The 16586-nt window shown below is 42.6% G+C and overlaps 1 protein-coding gene and 1 long non-coding RNA gene across 5 annotated transcripts in view; one reads left to right on the top strand and one right to left on the bottom strand.

Annotated features, from left to right (window-relative positions):
• Positions 1 to 16586, top strand: part of LOC120876389 (CXADR like membrane protein) — a 113726-nt gene that overhangs the window by 65135 nt on the left and 32005 nt on the right. For 3 of the 4 annotated variants that reach the window (XM_040258240.1, XM_040258242.1, XM_040258243.1), the window contains exon 1: positions 11078 to 11172. The exons of the other annotated variant lie outside the window; for it this stretch is intronic. In XM_040258240.1, the coding sequence (XP_040114174.1) occupies positions 11130 to 11172 (43 nt within the window). In that variant the 5' untranslated portion in view covers positions 11078 to 11129. Of the gene's footprint in view, positions 1 to 11077; positions 11173 to 16586 lie in introns of those variants that run through there. 4 annotated transcript variants of the gene reach the window in all.
• LOC120876390 overlaps positions 1 to 16586 on the bottom strand; it is a 66636-nt gene that overhangs the window by 22951 nt on the left and 27099 nt on the right. The gene's annotated exons all lie outside the window — the stretch shown is intronic.

The raw sequence follows: 16586 nt of genomic DNA, 5'->3' as shown, positions 1-16586 counted from the left end.
AATGAATGGGGTTGAGGGGGGAGGAAGACCTACAACCCCAAACCTATCTTAGCAAAATTTTCCAACTCCAGGGATGAAGATAGGATCCTAAAAACACCCAGAGGCGGGGAAAAAAACAGAGGTCATTTATGAAAGATCAAAATTAAAATTGGCATCAGACTTAGCAACTAAGCAGCAGCAGACTTCTTAATAGTAACTCTGGAAACTAGAAGTCAGTGGAGCAATATCTTCTGGAATTTGAGTGAAAACTGTATCCAACGTAATATTCCATAGCAGCCAAGCCAGGAGTTAGGTGTGAGATGCTGAGTGCACAGCAACTGGTAGCAAGTGTTACCTGTTGGAGAGAAACTGAGGGCCAGGTGTGGGGGAGACACCTTTCTCAGTAGACCATTTTGTTCTCTTTGAATCTTTACCATATGCTTATATCACATTATTCCAAAAAGTTTAGAATCAAAAAATCACTTAAGTAATGCCAATAATTAATTAGATTTGGGAACCACCAAAAGCCCTTGGGTGATTTCCAATTCTCTACGTCTTTCTTGTAAACATGAAGTAGGCAGGGAGAAAGGGAGGTCCACCAGAACCTATTTGCTGCATGATGAACATGCAAAAATTCTCTGGAAGACAACCCTCTGGCGAGCCAAAGGCAAGACTCATCATTAGGTCACTGGAATAAATACATGATTGAATGAAAGGATAAATGAGCATGAAGTGGTCATTTGAGTCATTTGGGTGTGGGTGAGTGACAGGAAGGAAGTAAAATTAGGGGAAATTCTTTGGCATTGTAAATCCTCCCTTGCTGAGACCTGCCATTTTCTGCAGGGATGTATCCTGGGTACAGGGAGCCAAACTGCCATGCTGGGTCTCTTCCTGCCACCTTAACATGATAAACTGAAGTCTGATTTAGCTGATTTGGCTGCATACCATCATTAAGTAGCATGCAAAGCAAGGTCTGGATTTCTAATTGCCATTCTCTGTCTCTGGGAGAAGAGAAGCTCTGAGATGTTTCTTGTGAAGCCTGAGCTAAGCCTGATTACAGTTCTGTTCACACATTTGATGTAGGAAGCATATTAAAGCTTACTGCAGTCCTTAAGAACTTATCTGATATGCTAATTATGTTTAAACCCTTTTAAAAAGTCTGTTAAATGAATGATATGAATGAATGAACATATTACTAAGGGTCTATTAAGACAATTTATCCAAATGTTAATATGTCGATAGCATCAGCCCCTTGAAGAAAGACTGTATCTTTAAATGTTAGATACAAATAGTGTTTGGGGGAATTACTGTCTTTCTAACTGAAGATTTTTTCTTTTCCTCCTTGACATTAGGATGGCACAGCTTCTATAAAAATTTCTCCATGACTTATTCCAGGAAAATGTATTACCAGAATGATATGTATAGTTTATATCATTTGTAGAGCATAGGCGGTCTGAAGTCAGACTGAATTGACATTATTAGCTCTGAGGTCTTAGCAAATTACCTAACCTGAGATGAGGCAAACCCTGTTTCACAGGGTTAAGTGATTAAATGAATTTATTCATATTTTGTTGTTGTTCAGTCACTAAGTCGTGTCTGACTCTTGTACTGCAGCACAGCAGGCTGTCCTGTCCACTGTCTCCCAGGGTTTGCTCAAACTCATGTCCATTGATGGTGCTGCTAGCTAACCATCTCATCTTAGGCTGCTCCCTTCTCCTTTTACCTTCAATCTTTCCCAGCATCACGGTCTTTTCCAATGAGTCAGCTCCCTGGTGGCTCACACAGCAAAGCATCTGCCTGCGATGCAGGAGACCTGGGTTCGTTCCCTGGGTTTGGAAGATCCCCTGGAGAAGGAAATGGCAACCCACTCCAGTACTCTTGACTGGAAAATTCCATGGATGGAAGAGCCTGGTGGGCTACAGTCTGTGGGGTCCCAAAGAGTTGGACATGACTGAGCGACTTCACTTTCACTTTCTTTTCAGCACTTCGCATCAGGTGGCCAAAGGGTTGGATCTTCAGCATCAGTCCTTCCAGTGAATATTCAGGGTTGATTTCTTTTAGGACTGACTGGTTTGATCTTCTCGCAGTTGAAGGGACTCTCAAGAGTCTTCTCCAGCACAATTTACAAGCATCAATTCTTTGGCACTCAACTTTCTTTATGGTCCCACTCTCACATGACTACTGGAATATAAATATACTACATATAATATGTATATATATATACACACACATATATTATATATATTCCTTATCATACAGTAACTGGCATATAGTAAGCACTCAGTGAATGTTACTATTGTTAATATTATAAAGCATTTTATAATTTGCAGAGTACTTTTAGATAAGCTAATACTAAACTACTTATTCAAAATACGTATGGGAAAGAATTGTGAAATCTAAAAAGTGCTATGCAAACATAAAAGTCATACTGTTGAGCTTATCATTGCATTTCTATAAAACAAAATAAAGAATTCATATCATAACCAACTCCTAGGGATACTGTGGTTGCAAAAAAACTTGTGAAAGTATTTTTAGTTCTATGATAGTGATTATCATTGTGAGTGGGGAGGCAGAAGAAGCTAATGTATAAATTTTAAACCTTTTATTAAAGGATGTGGTTGGCAGCCTCTAAGATTATCCTGAGAATTCCTGCTTCCTAATATTCCCTTATGCTTGAGTGGGCTGGACCCTTTGTCTCTTGTGAATCCTGCATTAGCAGGCAGGTTCTTTACCAGTTGAGTCACCCCCGAAGCCTACTGAAACCACAGCAAAATCAGTTACACAATCTTGACAGGTCTGTTAATATCAAAATGTTTATTATTGTATATTATAAGATAAAGAACCTCTTTACCATAAAGGGAAAAATAAAGGGAAAAAGGAGACAAAGGATAAAAGGAAAGAAAAGGATAGAGGAAAAGAAAAGAAAGGATAAAGACAAAGGGAAAAAGGAGAGTGAAAAGGTTGGCTGAAAATTCAATATTCAGAAAACTAAGATCATGGCATCCGGTCCCATCACTTCATGGCAAGTAGATGGGGAAACAATGGAAACAGTGACAGACTTTATCTTTGGGGGCTCCAAAATCACTGCAGGTGGTGACTGCAGCCATGAAATTAAAAGACGCTAACTCCTTGAAAGAAAAGCTATGATAAACCTAGACAGCATACTAAAAAGCAGAGACACTACTTTGCCAACAAAGGTCCGTCTGGTCAAAGCTATGATTTTTCCAGTAGTCATGTATGGATGTGAGAGTTGGACTATAAAGAAAGCTGAGTGCCAAAGAATTGATGCTTTTGAACTGTGGTGTTGGAGAAAGCTATCGAGAGTCCCTTGGACAGCAAGGAGATCCAACCAGTCCATCCTAAAGGAAATCAGTCCTGAATATTCATTGGAAAGACTGATGCTGGAGCTGAAACTTCAATACTTTGGCCACCTGATGCAAAGAACCGACTCATTGGAAAACACCCTGATGCTGGTAAAGATTGAAGGCAGGAGGAGAAGGGGATGACAGCGGATGAGATGGTTGGATGGCATCACCGACTCAATGGACATGAATTTGAGTAAACTCCAGGAGTTGGTGATGGGCAGGGAGGCCTGGTGTGCTGCAGTCCATGGGGTTGCAAAGAGTTGGTTATTACTGAGCGACTGAACTGACTGACTGACTGACTGATTCAGACCAAACCTATGCACTTTTCATTATGCCATGCTGTCTCCTTCAAGCAAATACAAAAGCATTTGCAGCAGGGTCTGGCACCACTCTGAGCATTGATAGTATTCTTGTGCTTATTCGCTCAGTCGTGTCTCTTTGTGACCGCTTGGACTGTAGCCCTCCAGGCTTCTCTGTCCATGGGATTTCCCAGGCAAGAATACTGGAGTGTGTTGCCATTTCCTTCTCCAACTGATATCCATAGCATTTCCTTAAACTAACACCTTATCCAGGATGCTTCAGATTCTGGGTGTCACAAACTAACAACAACATTGACAGAATAGTTGACACACAGAGGCAGTTGAGAAATGAAATATTTCCTGCCATATCAATAAACAAGGATGTCACAGTCATCAGGGATTCCCGCTCTCCAGTGTGAGCTGATAAGCCCTAAGGGTACTCAGGAAGGAGAATAATATCTGCAATCTAACAGCCAGTAGATTGCCTTCTTCAGCAATCAATGCAAAGAAATAGAAGAAAAGAACAGAATGGGAAAGACTAGAGATCTCTTCAAGAAAATTAGAGATACTAAGGGAACATTTCATGCAAAAATAGGCTCGATAAAGGACAGAAATGGTATGGACCTAACAGAAGCAGAAGATATTAAGAAGAGGTGGCAAGAATACACAGAAGAACTGTACAAAAAAGATCTTCACGACCCAGATAATCACGATGTGATCACTCATCTAGAGCCAGACATCCTGGAATGTGAAGTCAAGTGGGCCTTAGAAAGCATCACTACGAACAAAGCTAGTGGAGGTGATGGCATTCCAGTTGAGCTATTTCAAATCCTGAAAGATGATGCTGTAAAAGTGCTGCACTCAATATGCCAGCAAATTTGGAAAACTCAGCAGTGGCCACAGGACTGGAAAAGGTCAGTTTTCATTCCAATCCCAAAGAAAGACAATGCCAAAGAATGCTCAAACTACTGCACAATTGCACTCATCTCACATGCTAGTAAAGTAATGCTCAAAATTCTCCAAGCCAGGCTTCAGCAATATGTGAACCGTGAACTCCCTGATGTTCAAGCTGGTTTTTGAATAGGCAGAGGAACCAGAGATCAAATTGCCAACATCCACTGGATCATGGAAAAAGCAAGAGAGTTCCAGAAAAACATCTATTTCTGCTTTATTGACTATGGCAAAGGCTCTGACTGTGTGGATCACAATAAACTGTGGAAAATTCTGAAAGAGATGGGAGTACCAGACCACCTAACCTGCCTCTTGAGAAATCTGTATGCAGGTCAGGAAGCAACAGTTAGAACTGGACATGGAACAACAGACTGGTTTCAAATAGGAAAAGGAGTACGTCAAGGCTGTATATTGTCACCCTGCTTATTTAACTTATATGCAGAGTACATCATGAGAAACGCTGGACTGGAAGAAACACAAGCTGGAATCAAGATTGCCGGGAGAAATATCAATCACCTCAGATATGCAGATGACACCACCCTTATGGCAGAAAGTGAAGAGGAAATAAAAAGCCTCTTGATAAAAGTGAAAGAGGAGAGCGAAAAAGTTGGCTTAAAGCTCAATATTCAGAAAACGAAGATCATGGCATATGGTCCCATCACTTCATGGGAAATAGATGGGGAAACAGTGGAAACAGTGTCAGACTTTATTTTTGGGGCTCCAAAATCACTGCAGATGGTGACTGCAGCCGTGAAATTAAAAGACACTTACTCCTTGGAAGAAAAGTTACGACCAACTTAGATAGCATATTCAAAAGCAGAGACATTACTTTGCCAACTAAGGTCCATCTAGTCAAGGCTATGGTTTTTCCAGTGGTCATGTATGGATGTGAGAGTTGGACTGTGAAGGCTGAGCACCAAAGAATTGATGCTTTTGAACTGTGGTGTTGGAGAAGACTCTTGAGAGTCCCTTGGACTGCAAGGCGATCCAACCAGTCTATTCTGAAGGAGATCAACCCTGGGATTTCTTTGGAAGGAATGATGCTAAAGCTGAAACTCCAGTACTTCAGCCACCTCATGAGAAGAGTTGACTCACTGGAAAAGACTCTGATGCTGGGAGGGATTGGGGGCAGGAGGAGAAGGGGACAACAGAGCCAGTAAGCCAGTAAGCTGTAGCCTCGCCCTAGGGTGAGCCCCAAGGGAGCTCAGGATGTGGAAAACAGGAGATATTGGCCTAGGAAAGCTGAGATGCATATGAAAGGAATGATTTCAGTGCGCCCAGACTCTTGCATCTTCCTATACACAGAAAAGCACCAAATTCCTTAACTTGGGATACTGGCTTCCTTTAATTAACAATAATCTTTTGATGTTCAGACTACCTGCCCTTTGCTGGAAAACTTCTGTATAACCTGGCTGCTTCCCTTGCCTTCTCAGAGCAATTTTCTCAGGGTTACTTGTGATGCTGTCTTCAGGGCTTGAAGTCCTCCACAGATTAAAACGTAATTCAACTTTTAAGGGCTTCTCAGGTGGCTCTGAGCATGCATGCACTCAACTTTTAGATTGTGAATATTTTTTAAGAGGACAGTGGTAACCAGGAGTGTATAGTTGTTTGACGAATATGAGCTGCCCTCCGGTTCCCACCCTAAGTGGTGTCAGGCTACAAAAATGAATGACATTCTCTTTTTGTCTATGAAGACACCCCATTAATAGAGAAACAATATAAGCACCCAACAAATCTATCTCAAAGCAATGTGTGATCAATATGAAGGTGAGGGTCAGAATGTGCTCTAGGAATTTAAAAGAGGAAGATCACCAAGGTGATCAGGGATGGCTTCATATAGTGGTCCAGTGGTTGAGACTCTGCATTCCCAGTGCAGGAGGCACAGATATGGGTTCAATTCCTGGTCAGGTAACTAAGATCCTGCATGGTGCATTACCAAAAACAAGAACATTAAAAAAAAAAAAAGAAGGAAAGGAAATATTGAATATTTAACTTGGGTCTGAAGAATAGGTTGGACTTTGAGCAGCCCTGATTGATAGGTAATGGCATTCCAAAGACTGGGAACAGCAGTCTGACTGCTTAGGAAATGAGTTGCCAAGCTGACCTCAGTGTTTGGCAGATCAGACCATCACTGTGGACCCTCAGTCCTGGTGAGGTCTCACATACTGGTCACTAATATCACATAAAAGGCATGTGAGCTCTGCCACTGTCCTATAGCTGGGGGTTGGCTATCTGAGAGTAATGGTTTATCCAGGTCAGGGGAAGGCTACAAACCCAGTCTAAAGGGATCACTCTGGACTTAGACAGACACCAGTTATTCCTCAGAATTCTGTTCTCGGTAGTATGCTTGCTTATAATGTTCCACGCATTTATCTGTGTTCACATATGCAGGAACATACAAATCTCAGAGACCCCTACAAGCCTGCCCATGTCTATATGCAGATCAGATGAGAATGTATGCCTTTGATGCTGACGCTCCAAGAACTAACCTATTTCATTGACATGCCTATTTATAGCTTCTATCTCATTCCAAAAGCTAAGTCACTTTCTAGACCTAAATCTTTTATCACCTTCAGCAGAGATTCAACCAGAGAGGGGAAATTAAAAATAGATACAGACTGGCTATTGAGAGAGCAGCAATCAATTTTTAGGGGTTCATGGCAATGGAGACTTGGGATTATGTTGATAATTAAAATCCACTGATAAGTTAAAGCCTCAGTTCAGCCTTTGACTTTATCCTTCATCCTCCACCTTCCCATCAAAGCTAATGACAAAGAGAAGATGACCGTCCTGAACTTGATCTGTTTTACCCTCCATCACCCTCTCTAGGGACAGACAGAAGAGCCAAGAAACCAACAAAATTATAGTACAAATTTGTCACTCAATATATTTTAAAACTATAGTGGGCTTCCCAGGTGGCGCTAGTAGTAAAGAATCGACCTGCCAATGCAGGAGACAAAGGTTCAATCCCTGGGTTGGGAAAATGCCCTGGAGAAGGAAATGGCAACCCACTGCAGGATTCTTGCCTGGGACATCTCCTGGACAGAGGAGCCTGGCGACCTACACTCCATGGGGTCGCAAAGAGTCGGACACAGCTAGGCATACACACACACTAACAAACCTGTCAAGATTGTGTAGCAGTTTTGCTGTGGTTTCAGATTTAGTGATAATAAGAGACTATGAACAATTTGATATGTTTTAGCAGATTAGTTTTAAATATGAAATTTACCTGAAGGTAAGATAATAACCAAAATTACCTTCTGGGCCTTCTCAAGTTTGAGATTCTACATTGCAGAGAACCAGCCCATTCCAGGGTTTTGTAATTCAGTAAATTACTGGCCTAGAACAAAAGCTAAACATCAAGATTAAAAGGACCCTAAGGGTTCTTCTGCTAATTCCTCCCCTCTAAAATACCTTGAATGAATATTTATTCCTTCACTCTTTGCCTTTCTTTTTTTGTTGTTTTTCAGTCACTCAATCACGTCCAACTCTTTGCAACCCTATGGACTGCAGCACGTCAGGCTTCCCTGTCATCCACTATCTCCCTGAGTTTGCGCAAACTCATGTGCATTGAGTCGGTGATGCCATCTATTTATTTATTTAGCTGTACCAGGTCTTAGTTGCAGCACTTGGAATCTTTGATCTTTATTGCAGCAGGCAGGATCTTTAGTTACAGCATGTGAACACTCAGTTGCAGCATGTGGGATCTAGTTCCCTGATCAGGGATGGAACCTGGGCATCCTGCACTGGAAGCTTGGAGTCTTAACCACTGGACCACCAAGGAAGTCCCTACCTTTCTTTATTGACTCTCTGCAGATGACGCTTCACAACACCTGAGTAATCAATTCGTTTCATAAGAAATTCTGCAATGAAAATAAGATTTTTTGGTCTCAGACAAAATAAACATCCATTTCAGCTGAAAAAAGTTAAACCAGTGACCTTAAATTATTTTAAAAAGTGTTTCTATTTCTTTAATGGATTTTTTTCCCATGAGCCCTGGAAACTAAATGCATACAGTTTGAAATTTAGCATATAACCACAAATGGCAGCAAAGTACTTAAATCCAAGGTAATCTATAATTCTTTTTTTTTTTTTTTTGGAGACGAATAGAGGTCATTCTGTCGTTTTTGAGATTGCATCCAGCAAGGTAATCTATAATTCTTTATCAATGTTAATAAGCCATTTTACTAATGAGGCACAGCTAATCCTAAGTAAATTCTGCCCCCTTGTGGATTAAAATATCCACAACTAGTTGCATGGGGCCAGTTCTTTTTAGTTCTATCAAATAGCCCTTCAATGATGATCTTTAAAAATAATATACAATGGAACAAAATTAGATTATTTGTATAAATTGTGTAAGAGCTGATTGATGATGACAAAATATATTGACAGCGAATAGTATACCTCTGTATCTTACACTTTGTATATTAGGACCGTGTCTTGACTATAGCAAGTACTGGATAAAATATTCATAGAATGTTAGGAGAAACATGAAATGTTGAGTTTAACATCCACATAGAAGAATTCCTTTCATAGCTCCTGATACACCCCCACTCAAGTGATTCCAGGAATAGAAAATTCATTAAATGATAACAGCTTGTTCTCCGATCAGGCAGGGATTAACTGTTAGAATGTCTATCAGCATATTAAGCCAAAGTATGGATAAACAATATGGTCCTACTCTATAGCACAGGGAACTATATTCAATATCCTGTGATAAACCATAATGGTAAAGAATATGAAAAAAATGTATTTGTGTATGAAAGAAAGTGAAAAGTGAAAGTGAAGTTGCTTAGTAGTCGTGTCTGACTCTCTGCGGCCCCATGGGCAGTAGCCTGCACCAGGCTTCTCCATCCATGGGATTTTCTAGGCAAGAGTACTGGAGTGGGTTGCCATTTCCTTCTCCAGGGAATCTTCCCGACCCAGGGATTGAACCCAGGTCTCCCACATTGTAGACAGATGCTTTACCATCTGAGCCAGCTGAGTCATTTTGCTGTACAGCAGTGATGAACACAACATTGTAATTCAACTCTGGTGGTGGTGGTGGTTTAGTCACTCAATCGTGTCCAACTCTTTGCGACTCCATGGAGAAGGCTGCCAGGCTTCTCTGTCTGTGGGATTTCACAGGCAAGAATACAGGAGTGGGTTGCCATTTTCTTCTCCAGGGGATCTTCCCAACCCAGGGATCAAACCCTCCTGCTTGGCAGACAGATTCTTTGCCACTGAGCCACTTGGGAAGCCCACTATACTTCAATTTAAAAAACAAACAACAACAACAAAAGATATATAATATATATATATTATATATATAAAACCAAATGGAATAAATCCTTTGTCAGAGAATCATCATTTCAGAACTGGAAAGAGGTGTTGGAGATCTCCCAGTTTATCCTTTTATGGTTGAATCCATTATACCATCTGGACCTAATTCTGCTCTCTGGAACAACACTCAATAAGTTCCATCCTGCCAACTTTTCACCGATAATTGTCAACTATTCCTCACATGACAAGTTTCTTAGATCCCATCATCTCCCAGTTACAACCCTGGATGCCAGCTTTGTTGTGAGCATCCCTCCCATGTGCAGCTTCTAGAACTGAACACAGATGTCTGGATGTGCTCCTTAGTCTAGGATAGAAAACAATGAAGTGGTTATGCCTTAGGACATTAAACCTCTTTTAATGCAGCCCAAGCTCATTGGGATTTTTCAGCAATTATATCATACTACTGGTCAGTATAAATCTTGTAACCCCCCAGGTCCTCCAGGTCTTTCCCAACCCTGTACTTCTGCCTGGCTATAACTTTTAACAATTGTTGCTATTAAATTGTTTTCATCTTGTTTTCGCCTCAGAATCTCAGCTAGCAAGATAACTATATCTTTAAAAAATATATTTATTTATTTGGCTGTGCCAGGTCTTGGTTGCAGCACAATCTTCTATCTTAATTTGCAGGATGTTTGGCTGTGGCATGTGAGCTCCTAGGTGTGGCATGTGGGACCTAGTTCCCTATCCAGATTTTGAACTCTGGTCCCCTGCATTGGGAGCACAGAGTCTTAGCCACTGGACCACCAGGGAAGTCCCAGATAATTCTTAATATCTTAATGTGTCTACTCAGATTAGTTCTGCTACCTAGCTCTGGGCCATCCATATTTAATAAACATGATCTCTGTGTTTCCAACCAGTCAATTTCAAGGGAGAAGCTTTGATTCAGAAAAGAGATTAGAAAACACTGGAGGTGGGCCCATGTCCCTGAAGGGCTACCCATTAGCCATGTGGCCTCAGCTGTGTGGTCCTCCAATTTCTCTTCTCTGAAACAGAGGTGATAACATGAGCTTTCAGGTGCTCCTAGGGCTCACATGAAAAAATGCAGTTGAATAGGCTGAGTTAAGTGTTAATTGCTAAATAAATGTAAAGTATTATTAATCATTAGCTTTCAAATGGTTTGAGGAGGGAGGAGAAACTGTTATCATCTTTTGTATCTCTTTTCTACCTGATAGGTGAAGAGCGCCTTACGATTTTTTAATGTGGATAAATACACATGAAGTACATATTGAGACAGTTTTTCACAGAGGGGAAGGGAGGTGAGTTGATAGTTTTTAATCAGCCTGTGTTTAGTCTGGAAACTTCTTCAACTATCTTCTATCAGCGTCTCTCCCTTTTCCCCCTCTCTTCTCCTCTTTGTCTGATCTGACTCCCTCCCCTCTCCCCTCCCCGTCCTCCCCTCCTCCTCTCTCCCACTTCCCCCTCCCCCTCCTTTATTCCATCTTTCTCCTTGCTTTTCCCTTCCTTCACCTCCTCTAAAACCAACCCTCAGACTGGAAATTAGGAGGAAGCTCTATACACCCCCTGCCTCCCCCGACCCACCCGCCACCACCACCACTGAAGCCAAGGCTTCCACCTTGGTCCTTGCACCCACACCATTCATTTTAGGATTTCAGGAACAAATATTCACCTCCTTGGGGGAAAAGATAACAAGGCACCACACTGATTCCCAGATGCCTGAAATTCCACTGGTAACCACAGCTGTGTTCCTTCAGCTCCAGTCTTTTTCTAAATATCAAATATACGTTTGTCTCTGAGGAGACAGCGAAATGAATCATTTAGCAGCTCAGAGTGAATTTGGTTTTCCTTTTCCAAAGACCTCATAAAGCCCGTTGGCTGGAGAGATTCTGGGGTCAGGCTAGTATGGGAAGGCAAAATAGAAAACTCCCCTGTTTTACAGCCAGGGCGCCTGAGGGGCTGATGGGGTGGGGGAGGGGCTGCCTCTGCCTCCACTGCAGCTGCTCCCCCACCGGGGCGCTCTCTGCCTTCCCTCCGGTCCGCAGGAAAAACCTGTCTGTCTCCAGAACTAGCTTAGTCCCACTTATTCCTTGGAGTCTTCCTTAACCACTCTTGTCAGAAATGATTGATTTTCCAGTAATCACGCAATGTGGTTACTTTTCCTGGGTGTGATCATGATGTTGAAATATAGCAGGAAAAATCTGTGACAAAATATATCTGTATATATATATCGAATCCAAGTCTCCTGCATTGCAGGCAGATTCTTCACTATCTGAGCCAGCAGGGAAGCACCCCTTCCCCCTCCCCCCAAAAAATAAAGACTAGTGTCCGTGCATGCTAGGTCGCTTCAGTCGTGTCCTACTCTTTGAGATCCTATGGACTGTAGCCCACCAGGCTCTTCTGTCCATGGGATTCTCCAGGCAAGAATACTGGAGTGGGTTGCCATTTCCTTCTCCAGGGGATCTTCCTGACCCAGGGATCGAACCCTTGTCTCCAGCATCCCCTGAATTGGCAGCCGGGTTCTTTACCACTAGCGCCACCCGGGAAGCCCATCTGTATATATCCATACATACATATCGCACAGAGTCGGACACAACTGGAGTGACTTAGTAGTAGTAGTAGTAGTAGTATATATGGAGAGAGAGTGAACAAATATGGCCAAACATTAAGTTATCTAGCAAAATGACTTTCAAACTCCTCACAATCCTGCTTCACCTCCGTAGCATGTTTTTCTCATTTTCCTTTTCGTACAACTATTAACTGACCATTTGTTGAGTCTGCACTGTATGTCCTGTGCCAGTGCCAGACACTTGATAAACATCTTAATAACCCTTACAACCGTCTTTCATGATTGATGTTTTTATACTCATTCAGAGAAAAGACTCAGAGAAGTCAGGGAGTTAATTGGTCTTAGAGCAAATTAAGTCCACACCACATCCATCTGACTCCAAACTCGTGGTCTTTCTATTAAATCTTGACCTGCATACAGTGTTCCAGAAACAGTCTGGAAAACACATTCCTGCGCGCGCACACATACACACAGTCCCACACCTACAGAATTTTACATATATATTAGTCTAGAAATTGAAGGCCTTTGGGTGAGTCACTTTTCTCCAAGACTTGATTTCTTGATCTATAAGAGAAGTTTAAAATTCCCAAAATCCGGACTTCCCTGGTGGCACAGTGGATAAGAATCCGCCTGCCAATGAAGGGAAGATTCCAGATACCAAGGATGAGCTAAGCCCATGAGCCACAACTACTGAAGTCCACACAGAGACTGAGTCCGTGCTCTGAAACAAGAGAAGCCAGAGCAATGAGAAGCCCACGTACCACTAGAGAGTAGCCGCCATTTCTCTCCACAACTAGAGAAAGCCTGAGCGAAGCAGTGAAGACCCAGCACAGCCAAAAATAAATTATTTTAAAAATTAAAATTTCCAAAATCCTTTGTATTTTTCTGAATGACATTTGATGATTTTGGTTTTCCTGAGGCCTTCTTGAATATTCCCTGTAAAGCAAAACACAAGGAAACTTTCCTCCCACTTCGGAAATTGAACAGGTCCATTGAAAAGAGTGTAACCACTGAGTGGAAAGTGGGTGCTTGCACCCCTCCATCGCCCTTCACGGGTGCCCCACTGTACATTAAACAGTGGCAATGGCGCAGCTCCTGTGCATGACTTCAGACAGGAGCTGCGACGGCTTTCTATGTTACTTGTAAACAGTATGTCTACGCAGCCTGATAATCAACAACTCAGTTCTAAAACAGGCCAGAAAGCACATGGCCTCTCCTAGGGGCCCTGGGGGAACGTGGGGTGTCAGAGTTAATGATGGCAGCACTAGAGGATCCATTCTTTGGAGGGAATAGCATGCAGACCCTGGGCAACTTGTGCCTCGTAGGCATTCAGTAAATATTTGAGACAGAGAAAGTTCTCTGCTTGGGAAATAAAAGGGAAATAAGATATTTTATATGCAGATCCCAGTTTCTATTAAAAGTTACTCTGGGTGGACTTCTTTGGTGGAATAGTGGCTAAGACTCTGTCCTCCTGATACAGGGGGCCTTGGTTTGATCCCTGGTCAGGAAACCAGATCCCACATACCACAACTAAGAGTTCAAAGGCCACAACTAAGACCCAGCACAGCCAAATAAATTGTGTGCTGTGCTCAGTCGTGTCCAACTCTTTGTGACTTCTTGTACTATAGCCCACCAGGCTCCTCTGTCCATGGGATTCTCCAGGCAAGAGTACTGGAGTGAGTTGCCATTTCCTGCTCCAAGGGATTTTCCCGATGCAGGGTTCTTAACCCATGTTTCTTGCATCTCCTGCATTGGCAGGTGGATTGTTTACCACTGCACCATCTGGGAAGCCCATTAAAATACATAAATAAATAAATAGAAATAAATATATTTTTTGAAATAGTTACCCTGGGCCATTTGTCTTTTTGGATCCATAAAAGCAAGCTAGGTTACCAGTGGCCTTAGGGGAGGTAGCCATCTTAAAAAAACTCAGCCAGGATTCTCTATCCTGCCACATCTGCTCGAACTGACAATCTGATCCAAAAATTGGGCCTCAATATATGAGGGAAAGTCAATGCAAGAAAATTATAGGTCTCACTTATTTGGACTAAGTGAGCCTCCATGAAAGGATCATCCAAGGTGTCTATTTGACCACCAAAACAAGGCCAGTTCTTTGGACATAACATTTTTAGAAAGATTTCAACTATGAATGTTTTATGACAAATGTAGACAGCATATTAAAAAGCAGAGACATCGCTTTACTGACAAAGGTCTATATAGTCAAAGCTATGGTTTTTCCAGCAGTCATGTACAGATGTGAGTGTTGAACCATAAAGAAGGCTGAGCCCCAAAGAACTGATGCTTTCGAATTGTGGTGCTGGAGAAGACTCTTGAGAGTCCCTTCAACTGTAAGGAGGTCAAACCAGTCAATCCTAAAAGAAATCAACCCTGAATACTCATTGGAAAGACTGATGCTGAAACTGAAGCTCCAATACTTTGGCCACCTGATGCAAAGAGCCAATTCATTGGAAAAGACCCTGATGCTGGGAAAGATTGAGGGCAGGAGGAGAGGGGGACAACAGAGGATGAGATGGTTAGATGGCATCACTGACCCAATGGACATGAGTTTGAGCAAACTCTGGGAGATGGGGAAGAACAGAGAAGCCTGGCGTGCTGCCGTCCACGGGGTCACAAAGAGTCAAACATGACTTAGCCACTGAACAAGTCTTTCTCCAGCTTCCCAGGTGACTCAGTGGTAAAGAATCTGCCTGCCAAGCAGGAGACTCATGGTTGATCCCTAGGTTAGGAAGATCCCCTGGAGAAGGAAATGGCAACCCACTCCAGTATTCTTGCCTGGGAAATCCCATGGACAGAGGAGCCTTGCGGGCTATGGTCCATGAGCTGCAAAGAGTTAGACATGACTGAATGATTAAGCAGCAGTAGCAGCAAGGTCTTTCTCAATGAAAGTGAACCCTTCAGTGCCCAGGGAACCCAAGGCTGGCCCCTGGGGGTTAAATTGCCCCTTCTTGCTCACCTGCCAAGCAGCAGACACATATTCAGCAGCCCCCATGAGCATTGCCAAGCCTGGAGGTTGTAAGGAGAGCCCAGGCACTTTGCATGTAGACTTCAGGAGTTTGAGTTAAAAAGCACAGAAGTACCTGAGAACTCTGCAGGGATTCTAGGGACCTGAGGTTCAGAGAAGACTAGAGGTGCATACACCCTGATCCTGAGGCTCCTTGCCTTGGTAAAACCATTTATGATTCATGGAGTGGCCTGGCCCTGCACTGCTGTGTTAATTCTGGGTGTGGTATAAATAGAACTTGGTGCTCTGGCAAAGCACACCACCCACCACTGTGTTCCTTTCCTTTGAGGACATCAACCAAATCTGAGCCTCTGATTCCCTCTAGTGGCTCAAATCGGCAAATTTCCTAGCTGATTCTTTGCATTTAATTATTCAATATATATTGAGTGCCTACTGTATGCACCAAATTGGTGCTGGGTTCTCTAGCTTTGCCAGGGGTGCTTCATCTGAACACTGTCCTGTCCAGTGGAAAGTGATCAGAGATGGAAGCCAGAGCTCCTCCATAGAAGCTTAGCTTAGTACAGGGCAAACCGGCTCTGCTTTATGGGAACTGAAGGAGGATAGGTTTTATATGGGTTAGTTCTGCCACTAAATGAGTTGTAGGACCTTGGGCCAACTCCTTTATCCCCAGCCCTCAGTTTGCTCATTAATAAAATCAGTGCATGGGTTAAATTCAAATCCATCCAATAAGTATTTATTGAGCACCTGCAGCATGTAAGACCCTGACTGAGTGCTCTGGGCATGCAGTGGTAGTAGAACTTAATCTCAACGTGCTTAGAGGCAACTGGAAGAACCAGACACTCAGGAAGCCACATAAAACCAAGGGTATGAGTAGTTTAGCATGGCTGTTAGGGTGAGCTTCGTAGGGAGACAGATCTGGATAGAGCCTTGTGCTGACACTTCCTAGCTGTGTGATACTGGGCAAGTTGGTGGAATTCCTGGTGATCTAGCAGTTTGGACTCCACGCTTCCACTGCTGGGGGCCTTGGTTCCATTCCTGGTCAGGGAACTGAGCTCCCACAAGCAAAAAAAAAAAAAAAAAAATTTGTTACTGACACAATACCATTTCTGGAAAAAGATGAAAGTTAAGGAAAGTGGAACTGAATTCCTATTGGCCAAAGGAAT

Source organism: Oryx dammah, unplaced genomic scaffold, assembly GCF_014754425.2.
Source record: "Oryx dammah isolate SB20612 unplaced genomic scaffold, SCBI_Odam_1.1 HiC_scaffold_17, whole genome shotgun sequence".
Classification (NCBI taxonomy): Eukaryota; Metazoa; Chordata; class Mammalia; order Artiodactyla; family Bovidae; genus Oryx; species Oryx dammah.
The sequence above is the reverse complement of the archived record's forward strand: the minus strand, read 5'-3'. Positions and strand labels throughout refer to the sequence as shown.